This window comes from Lathyrus oleraceus, chromosome 2 (genome assembly GCF_024323335.1).
Source record: "Lathyrus oleraceus cultivar Zhongwan6 chromosome 2, CAAS_Psat_ZW6_1.0, whole genome shotgun sequence".
Taxonomy (NCBI): Eukaryota; Viridiplantae; Streptophyta; class Magnoliopsida; order Fabales; family Fabaceae; genus Lathyrus; species Lathyrus oleraceus.
Window position 1 is genome coordinate 120,320,631 of NC_066580.1, and position 11,727 is coordinate 120,332,357.

General features: G+C 35.9%; 1 protein-coding gene across 1 annotated transcript; it reads left to right on the forward strand.

The window, feature by feature from the left end:
- The first annotated feature begins 2,074 nt into the window (after window positions 1–2,074).
- LOC127118414 (calcium uniporter protein 6, mitochondrial) lies at window positions 2,075–4,490 on the forward strand. The gene is made up of 2 exons (XM_051048610.1): window positions 2,075–2,898; window positions 3,753–4,490. The coding sequence occupies exons 1-2, from the start codon at window positions 2,422–2,424 to the stop codon at window positions 4,236–4,238; spliced, it is 963 nt and encodes a 320-aa protein (XP_050904567.1). The 5' UTR covers window positions 2,075–2,421; the 3' UTR covers window positions 4,239–4,490.
- Window positions 4,491–11,727: the final 7,237 nt, after the last annotated feature.

Below are 11,727 nucleotides of genomic sequence, written 5' to 3' on the forward strand. Positions count from 1 at the left end.
ATTAGATGACTTTTTGAGTGATTGGCCTCACCATGCCCTTGAGTTGGTATGCCCTAGTATGAAAGTCTCGAACAAGCCATATACATCTGAATGTATTGCTTCTAGTATGCAAGAGGATCTCATTGGCATAGTCGAAACAAAAGACTGTATGGACTGCTTTTTGACTAAGCAACCTTTACAGAGTTTGTCAGGCATCTCAAGACTTTCTATACCAATTACCATATCTTGAGTAATCAGTTGATTGAGTAATCGAAAGTTCAAATGTCCAAACCTCAAATGCCATAATCAACTATGTTTGTGGTCGACAACAGTTTTTAGACATTGTACTTCAATTGAACTGATCATGGTCTTGAATGTCCTATTCTTCGACAAAGGAGATTTCAAGACCAAATTATTTTGAGTGTGGAACAGTTCTAAGGCTCCATCTTTCATAATCACTAAGAAACCTTTTTCGACCAGTTGTCCAACACTTAATAGATTGCAATTCATTCCAAGTACATATAGTACATCTTTGATCATAACTTTCCCTCAATTGTTCATTTGAATAAATATGTTGCCAGTACCTTCTGCTTGCAACGAGCTATTATCAGCAAGTTTGACCTTGTTTTTTTTCGACGAGTCGAAATCTGCTAACCACACTTTTTGATTAGTCATGTGATTCGAGTATCCCGGGTCGAGGAACCAGATCTTGGAGTCGACATGGTTATCTGCAACTGCAACCATAACCACCATATCTTCATAATCATATGAATCTTGGCGTGCAATGTTCGCTCCTTCCTCCTTACCTTTTGTCGTTCCCTTGTCTTTATTGTACCAACAATTCTTGGACAAATGACCTTATTTTTCACAGTTATAACACTGCACACCTTTTTTCTCTTTGTCTTTGTTGACGTTGAAATCCCGAAACAACGTTGTCGTGGAAGTCTTAGACGAAATCTCTGTTCAGAAAATACTAAATCTCAACTTTATCCCACATTTGAGACTTCGAATCCCTTAATTGAAAAAACTCTATCGAATAACCCTTTCAATCTTATAATATTCTCTAATTTTTTTTCTTAATATACTGAAATTTGATTCAATAGGAAATTCTAAGTAACACAGGATTAATTACTTTTTATAATTATTTTCAAATTCGTCTCGTACAATAGAGAGCGAATTGATTATTATTAATTTTTTTAATCAATATAAATAACAAATTTTTAAATTTATCTTTTATTAATTTTTTGTATTCCTCGTTTTCTTACACAAAAAAAACAAACTAGTCATTAAAGTAGTCTATTAAAATGGTAATAGAAACTAAAAGCGGATAAAACTTTTTGGACTAAACTTAAGGGTATGTGTTAAACAATCCATAAATAAATAAAAAATTGTATCAATTTTTTTTATAGTATTTGATGCACATTTTTTGTGATAATATTTTATATTAAATTTCTTAACATGTGCTTAATGGTAGAAATTTTATAATTCAATTGTTGTGTGTATCATACATAGGGTTAGAGCTTATCCATAAAACTTATACATACATTATTAAATGTAAATTACGTGTTGAACTCACATTCCAGCTTTTACTATTTAAAATGCATTTATGAAATAGTATTTTATCAAATATTTATAAAATTATTTTAATCACTTTAAATAAAATGATTTCAATTTTTAAGAGTTCTAGATACAATTTATTCATGATAAAATAATTAAAAAAATTATTTAATCACGATTTAATTTAAAAATTATTTTTAAAATTATTTTTAATTAATTTAACCTGACAAATTCAAAATTTAATGCGATAATCAATTAAATATAAACATTTTTTATATTCAAATTAGTAGAAATAATATGAAAATTTTAAAAGAATTTTGTCGACTCGAATAATTAGACTCTACAGTTCTAGATTGAAAATATTCAATTTATTTCAAATAAATTTAAAAGCTAAATTTTTATATGGAAGGTTAAATATAACATTCAAATCAAAGTTAAATAAGTTCTAAAATTCAATTGGTCAAAAAAATTAATTTGATCCTTTTTAACAATATTTTTAAACCTTAAATACCATGAACTCAACTCATATGACTCGGATCTACCCCGACAACTATATCCTAAACCGAATCCATGTCGTGTCAAATTCCTACTTCCTACGCAAACACAAAATCCACCTCCGTCAATAACCGTTAACTTCCCAAAACTATAATATTTCTTTGTGGTTCTCACTCTCTTAACTTCGTCAACATGTTCCTTCCCTTATGCCATTGCACACGCTTTAGCTTTCTTTTTTCTTTCCCAAATTAGTCTTTCTTTCTTCTCTTTTCATTCCCATAAATCCACACATTCCCTTTTTCTTGCCAGAAAAAAAATGGGTTGCTGTTACATTCGTTTTCCATGCTAAAAATCACATAAAGTTTTGATTTTTATTTCTGGGTTTTCAAGATGTGGAGTAGATGGCGAATTGGGCTATTGAGACAAAGGGTGTGCTCTGTTATGAATGGGAATCACGGTTATGTTAAAAAGATTCATCCTTTTGATCCTTTTTTATTCAATTTGAAGGATTTCAAAATGGGGTATGGTGAAAAGAGAAAAGGGGTTACCTATTTTTCAGTTGTTATGATGAACCAAATGAAAAGAGGTATATCTTCTGGTTCGTCTGATAACAATGGTGAGAAGAAAGAAGAGACTATATCTTTTAATGAAGCTAAGAAGCTTATGAGGTTGGTGAATGTGGAATCTCTTAAGATGAAACTTGGTATGGGAGGGAAAGAAGTTATTGCTTTTAGTGAACTTGTGGAAGCTTGTGAGAGTATGGGGGTTGCTAGGAATTATGAAGAGGCTTCAGCTTTTGCTAGGGTTCTTGATGAAGCTGGTGTTGTTCTTCTTTTTCGAGATAAGGTCTATCTTCATCCTGATAAGGTTTGTATTTTACATCTCTCTTGCATCTACTTTACTTTTTGGTGAATTGAGTTTGAAGGTAAGTGTATTTAGATGTGAGATGAGGTCAAAACGACTTAGATCGGGTCGGTTTAGATTGATTGAATAACGCTGTGATATTTTACTTTTGGGATTAAATTATGTGTGTTTGATTATGCGATGACATGATTTGATTTTGACTGATACGTTTAATTCTGATGGCTTTAAATTGATCACATCTATAACTAAACCTCAAATTTTCGAATTTGAATTTGAATTCACTGCGGTTGAGGTTTTCACGCCGCATTTATGTTGTCAAGGTGATATTAAGTGTTTGATATTAACGTAGGACTCATACAAAACAACTTTAATTTCCAAAAATTAATTATTTTAAATCATAAGCAATTGATCTTGATCGGACGGTCAAATATGTTTGAATGCGTGAATGCGGACTTTTTTTTTTTACCGCAGCAAATTTTATATCATATTGATATTGCTACATGCATTGAACCTTTTGTTATACATGTCAAATTATGGTTGTAGAAAGTAAAATTGATTCTTAAAATCAAACACAACCTTATTTTGTCTTCTTGTTTGTGTTTGATTGGCTTAACTGCTGAAACTGATTTTGTGGGGCCTTTTTTGTTACACATCACTGAGTGCCATTTATTTCCTCTTTTCATGGTCCCCTAGCCTTTTGTTAGAACTATGTGGAAGCTATTGAAAGTTAAGAGCTTAGAACCTTTGTGGTGTTGAAGAGAATTATCTCGGATTTGGATTCTCTGCGGTCAATTTAGGCCATTAAATAAACAAATGATTTTTATTGATTGCTTGCTCAACACGTTACGAGTTTTCAGGTGGTTGATCTGGTTAGAAGAGCTGTCCCGCTAGCACTAACCGAAGAGAGCGATCCAATTAGGGAGGAGTTACAGAAGCTTCTGCAAAAGAAAGAGGAAATCGACATGTTGGCACATAAGCAGATGCGCCGTATCCTATGGTGCGGACTTGGTTTCGGCGTAGTCACGGTCAGTCTCTTCTTCAGGCTAACATTTTGGGAGTTTTCATGGGATGTAATGGAGCCTATAACATTCTTCACAACAACTACTGGCTTAGTCATTGGTTATGCCTACTTTTTATTCACATCAAGAGACCCTACTTACCAAGATTTCATGAAGAGACTCTTCATTTCAAGGCAAAGGAAGCTTTATAAGAGGTATGACTTTGATGTTGAGAGATGCAAGGAGCTTCAACACTTGTGTAAAATACCTTTAGATGCTAAATCCATTTTGAAAAAACGAATAGGAGCCGATCTCGATCTCGACGATGCTTTGCACAAGGATTAACATTTTTTTCTAATTGAGTTGATTTTGTTCACCCTCCTCTATTTTCACATTGGTGGGGGGAGAGAAGCTTATTCTAACTTATGTTATGGCTGTGAGTTTTGAGCCACCATTTTTCTTTTCCTTCTTCAGTTGTTGTATGTACTTTTAAACACAGAAGATGATTACATGTTGTTCCATTTGTTGAAGATGATTACATGTTATTTTACATGTAACATGAGCAAGGATGAATCAAACCTTGTAAGATTTGTTCCATGATTATTAGTCTTGTTGAAGATGATTAAATATTAATTTTTGATTTTTTATACATATTAAAAAAAATTAATCAATATTATTATTTTTTAAATAATAATTATCTTTTTATCTATAATTCTTAATTATTTATTATTTTATTTTATTTTATTTTATTTTCTCTATGTAATAAATATATTTAGGGATAATTAGTAGAAAACACATGTGTCTTCAAGGAATCGTTTGTTGGCACTTTTTTAGTGGTACGTCGGAATTATTACAATAATAATTGTTGATTTTGAAAAAAATCAATTGATATGTAACATCTATAAGTAGAAATTTATCAATGAAAGAATTTATTATATAAAATGTTATTACAAATCTAATATTTGAGAGACTATATACAATTCTGTAAATTTGCATCGGATTTAAATTACTAAGACTCAACAGAACTAATTCAGTCTGTCGCAAACAAAGCATTTAAGATGGATTAATGGTCATAAATGTCGATCTCAAACAAAAGAGTAAGTACTTGATTTTCATTAATTAATCTTATGCAAGACACAATAGCCAATCAATTGATTTTAGGGACAATTTTATATATATATATATATATATATATATATATATATATATATATATATATATATATATATATATATATATATATATATATATATATATATATATATATATATATATTAATTTGTGTCCTAAGACGAACTAAAGAAAATAACTTTATACCGAAAATTATGCATTGATTTTAATAAAAATATAAAATTAATTTTTTAGTTTTCTTTCCAATCAAACTTTCTACAAGTAGATTTCTTATCTTATATTTTTAAGATAAGTTTTTTAAGTTTACTCCAAATCATATCTAAAATAAAAGTGGGGATCAACTTATTCTAAGAGTAAATTTTTTAAGTTTACTCCAAATCATATCTTATAAATTAATTATTAGATTAAAAAAACTTACTATTAATCCCTATTGAGACAAAATTTTAGAAAATTGGCAATGCGAATTGGAGCTTAGGAATTTCTGTTAGGGACCAATTGGTACTACTTTTTATATCATTTTATTGGTTCTTTTTACCAAGTTTTGATGTAATTACACACTTTTATTCTCACTATTTTGTATAAATGCAATTAGGTTTAATTTATTTTGTTTTGAATAGTTATTTCACATATTTGTTAGTTTTGTAGAATTTTTGGATGAGAAAGCTTTGGATTGCAGCATCATAATATGGAAGATTTTGGATGAAGCTTGCAAAGCAAGGAAACTGAGGCAGCTTCGGTTCGCCCCGCGAACTGAATGACAGTGTCAGTTCGCGCCGCGAACATAGTTCGCCCCGCGAACCCTGCGAATCCAGCAAACTGATTTTTGGGTCAAAAGTGTTGTTTTGAAGGCCAGCTGTTGTTGCCATTTTGGTGTCTGCCTTGGAATAGCTTTTCTGCTTTGGATGAGAATTACCAATTAGGGAAATGTCAACCCTTTTTGTAAAGAAAAATACATTATTCTAGGGCATTCATTATTATCATTCACACATTGATATTGGGAGCTTTTTGGAAGAGAGAAAAACAGAGTTTTTCTTCTTTAACTTTCTGCTTTGAACAATGATGATGAGGAGCTAAACTCACTTTTGTCAAGATTGGAGGTAGTAGCTATTCTCATCTATTTATGTATTCACTTTGATTTATATATATGATAAAGATTGTTGATGTATTAAATACTGTTTTTGCTCTAAGTTGAAAACCAGATTTGAGTCGTTGTCGAGAGAGATTACTTGAGTTTAGACATAAAACAGATTTTCAAGTAGTGAATAAGTTGTAGAGATAGATTTATTCATTACTCTTCTTTGGTATTAAACATTAAAGATTGCTATATTGATAGTTAGGTGGAGAGATCGTCTAAGGATCAATATAGTGATTATCACGATATCATTTAGACATAAATGACTTTGAGAGGATACTTGAACATCATCAATAATCTTGAATCTATTTATTTATCATAAGGAATCATAAACATTTGAAATAGTGAACTCCAATCTTGCCAAGCTTTTATATTTGATTAAAACCATTTTTAACTGTTTTAGTGACATTTACTCACAAGATAAATTTCCAACCAAAACAACTTTGTTACTTTCTAAACTTATAACATTTGGATTATCGAACGGCGGTAATATCTACCAATCTCTGTGGATACGATACAAAAATATTTGCCGAAGATATACTTTTCAATAAATTGGCGCCGTTGCCGGGGATTAGTGTCGATATTACAAGCATTGCAATAATTCGTTGTTTTAAGTTGTGTTACATTTATTACTATCCCTCTTTTGTTTCACTTGGTTTGTTAGTTTTGTAGATTCTAGTGTATGCGAGGAAAAGTAACCGAGGAGCAACTTCAATTCGATCCTGAAATTGAAAGAACACTTCGGAAACTCAATAGCAAAACTCGAAGAAGAAGGAAACTAGCCGAAGAGAGGAGCCGGAGAGAAGAAGCATTTACTTCCGCACTTGTTCCAATTGAAGAAGTGGTTGTAGAGGCTTGTGACGGAAACATGGCGGATGACAATCGTACCGAAATGTCCGCCAATAGTCCAAGAAGAAATGCTCAATTTGCCCGTGGAGGAAGAAATACGGAGATGAAGACCGAAATCCTCCAACTTCTCTATGCAAATCCATTCACCGGAATGGGTCATGAAGATCCGTATACCCATCTCATCAAATTTTATGAGATTGCGGGTTCTACGGGAATAGATGAAACGGGAGAAGAGGCACTATTCAAGAGGATGTTCCCACACTCCTTAGTGGGAAAGGCAAAAGAGTGGTACCTTGATCAAGCACCGAGAGTGATGACGGATTGGAATTTACTAGAGGAAAAATTCCTAGAAAGATATTTCCCTCAATCCCGATTCATGGAAGCCAAAACGGCTATTGCGGTATTCACTCAAGGAGGCAACGAGTCTCTAAATGAAGCTTGGGAAAGATTCAAATCAATGTTGAGAAAATGCAAGGGACATGGTTTTGATGAGCTCACTCAAATCCATATATTTTTAAATGGGCTCCAATCAACTCACAAGACACTTCTGGACGCCACCGCGGGTGGCTCGCTTATGTCAAAAACTGCGGAAGAAGCTAAAGTCATTATTGAACGGATGGCCCTCAATGATCATCAAGGTCAACATGATCGTAGCCCTTCACAACGTAAGCCGGGAGTTCTTGAGTTAAATACCAATGATGCCATCCTTGCTCAAAACAAGCTACTCTCTCAACAAGTGGAGTTTCTCACTCAACAAATGGCCAAGCTTCCACAGCAAATGAAAGAGATTCAAGGGTTTCAAGTTCAGCATCAAGTAGCATGTTGCGAATTATGTCAAGGGGATCACCCTACTGGTTTTTGTCCTCCACCCCAAGAAGAAGTGAGTCATGTGAACAATCAAAATCAGGGCTATCAAAGACAACAGCCTAACAATCAAGGCTACCAACCAAGAAACAATCAAGGCTATCAACCGTCAAGGTTCAACAATCAAAATTTTCAGCAGCAAAGTCCTTACCAACATCCAAATTCTCAAGGACAGCAGTCGCAAGGAGGAAGTTCCAAGCTAGAGGATACTCTTCAACAATTCATACAAGCTTCCATGGCAAATCAGAAGAGTAACGAAGCAGCAATTAAAAATCTGGAAACTCAAGTAGGCCAACTTGCAAAGCAACTGTCGGAACAAAACGCCGGATCTTCTTTCTCCGCTAACACTCAACCCAACCCAAAGGAGCATTGTAAAGCAATTTTTACTAGAAGCGGTAGAGAGTTGACAAGTGAAAAAAGTGAGGAAATTACAATAGAGAATGATATGGATGCTGTACTGGAAAAGGAGAAAGAGGCAGAAACTGCTAAGTTCGCCCCGCGATCTCGCTTCGTGCCGCGAAAACAGCAGAACCAGCAATTGATGGAGGAACAGCAGTGTGAAGCGGAAATGAATAAGGAAATCGAACCAAGAAAGAAGAAAAAAGGAGACAAAGGAGTGAAGGTCATTCCAACTCAACATCTACCCTATCCACATGCTCCATCAAGGAAGGACAATGCTAGGCATTATGCACGGTTCATGGACATCTTCAAGCAACTCCAAATCAACATTCCATTTGCTGATGCATTAGAACAAATGCCACGGTATGCTAAATTCATGAAGGACATTCTTACCAAGAAAAGGCGACACGTGGAAGATGAGACCATATTGCTTGATGCACGGTGTAGCGCCATCATCCAAAAGACTCTCCCAAGGAAGGAGTCTGATCCGGGCCGGGTTGTTCTACCAGTAACCATTGGAAGCACATACGTTGGAAATGGGTTGATTGACTTGGGCTCTAGTATAAATTTAATCTGTCGCATTACGCGAAAAACCGGCGGGAAAAGAAAGTACAACAGAGCCGCCACCGTGCGTTATTTATCCCAAAAGAGGGAAAGGAAACGCTCAGAGTAAACCTGGAAAAGACATGGTCTCGCGACCAAAGGGAATGGGTTCGGGAGTCGGTTATGCGAAGGGAAGGTATTAGCACCCCTACGCATCCGTAGTATTCTACGGGATCCACGCACAAAAGGAAGGATAAATGGTTGCTAAACACTGCTCAAACTCACACACACTGGCTGAAAAGAAGACAAAAGAGACTGACTGAAACTGACTCGGCAGGATATCGTATCCTGGGCCTACTTAGTCTATCAGGCATAGACATCAGAGTCGAAGTAGTTCGGACTGGGGAGACGACACATGCTCTCTAGGATATCGCATCCTATGCATACGTATCTTCTCGGACGAGAGAAGAATCAGAGCATTCGTAGCTCGGCTGACACGCACACAAACAAACAAGACACAGGCAAACGTGGAGCCTGAATGCCAATCGCTGGACTTACATCAGCATCCGAACCTAAACACACACAGGAAACCAACTGCCAATCGCTGGACTTATGTCGGACTCCAACCAGAACACACACAAGGGTGGTTAAGACACAAAGGGTTGAGAAAGAAAAAGGGCGCCCGGAGAGATCAGCTCAATCTCCTGCCTACATACTTCATCTGGTATGAAGATCAGGGCGATGTAGTTCCCCTACGCAGGGACAAAGGATCTAGCCTAACCAGATAACAGAGGGAGACACAACACTAGGGAGACTACGACTCGAGCCTAGATGTTGTCATGCAAAGTCAACCCTAAGTTAAGGTTTCTAGCTAAATGGCACAAGGGCCAACCTATCCTAGACAAGGCTTGTACAGGAAGCAAGGGTCTCGATTGCAACTAGGGCAAGAGAAAGGGAAGATCTCAATCGCAACGAGGGCGAGAGAAGAGAATTAGTGTTAGTGGTTAGTCAAACTCGATAAGACATCGCATCTCGTGCCTACGTATCTCATCTGGACATGAGAATCAGAGTTGCCGTAGTTCGGCTAAACAAACTACTGTGGGTTTGTGTTTTTTAAGTGGACAACGTCACTGCACAATCTACCTGATGCTCGACCTTTGGAGACTTACTCATCTGTAGTGGAAGGAGTTAACGCATCCTTAAGAGGGAATGGTGTTTGTTTGTGTTTTAAAGAAGCAACAAGCAAGAAAGGAAGTCCTATACGAAGGAACCGTGCTACCTTAATTGACATGCAAACGAGACTACGCGGAGTCTAACAACCTAGGGGATATGATCACCACATAAGCACACACAAACACATTCAGCATAAAGTAAACACACCAACAAGGGGGCTCAAACATGGGTTAGGCTTTAGTCGAGGGGTCACATCAACCTCAACAAACAAACCTCTGGAATGGGGTGAAATGTTGCTCTTAACCTTGCCATTGAGGGGCTAAGGTGAAGCAGATGAAAGGAGATGAGGGGTGTGCCTCATTGCTTCTATCCCTGGCCTGGGAGAGCATTTGACAAGAATGTGTGGGTTCAGAAAGCGGGAGCCCTTTTACACATTTGATACTGACTCAACTGTGCAATTGCACAAGATCTTGGGTTCTTATCTGAAATGCATCAACACAGTGGTGTGAGCAAAACAGAAGACACACTGAATAGCAGGGGATAGGTTGCTTATCCCTTGGTTCTGCCAATTGCCTCTTCACTTAGGAGGTCTTTGACTCTGTACAAGGACAAATTAAACATACACAAACATTGCCTCTTAAGGAGGACTTCAGACAGTTGCCTGGCCAAATAACAGGCCAGGTCTTCCAGACTACATGAAGAAAAAGGACTTATACCTCAAGCAAGTTGCTAAATAGCAAAGCAAAGCAAGTTCAAAGAACTTAAGCAACTAAGGGTACCTGAAATAGTCAAACCAATCAGTATACAGTTCAACAGTCAAAACAAAAGGAATGGAAACCACAGACAAATCAAGTAATCAGATGTGTAAAGCACAAGACTCAAATCACATGAGTCGAGCCACCTACAAAACAAAGGTTAGCTCAATGATAAACAAACAAGCCTAATCAGAAAGAAATCGATCTCATTGGCCATTTGGTGTTCAACCTGAAAACATAAGCTCAACAGTAAGTAACTGGACCACTAGGACAAGCCTAGGGTCAAAAAGGAATGAGAAAGTCAAAACAGCAAATGAAAGTCAACCAAAATCAAGTTTAAACATTTAAGAAGCAAGCTCAATTGGTCACAAGTTTATATCATGCATCATCATGATTTCATGAACAGTTTAAGTCAAAGCAATGCAAACAGGGGCTCATAGGAGTCAACAGAAAAACTTGCATCAAAAGTCAACTCAAACATTTTCAAAAATCACCAAATTAATCATGATCAATCCTAACACCTAGCATGGTAAGCATGTCAAATTTCATTGCATTTGGACAAGTGGAAGGCAGTCAATGAAAATCAAGAAGTCAACACAATTTCAAGCATGCACAAAGAAGTCAAACAAACATGGGTCAACTTCAAAAACTCATAACTAAATGAAAACAGATGAGAAATGAATGGGATAAACATCAATGCAAAGCTCAAGATGTCTAGTATGCACATGCAAAATTTCATGATCATACAATAAGGTATGAGAATTTCCTAAATGAAATGGCAAGGTGTGTCACACAAAGTCAACATTTGACTAGGCAGGGAGGAAAAATCTCAAACAAATGGAAAATAGCACAATTAATTCCAAGAAAAATCACAAGTCAACTAGACATATAAGAGAGGGATCATGTAAAATTTGGGGTCAATTGGAGGCCAGGAAGCATGTCAACAAAATTCATGAATTTGCACATCCATGGTGTGACACAAGTTGTC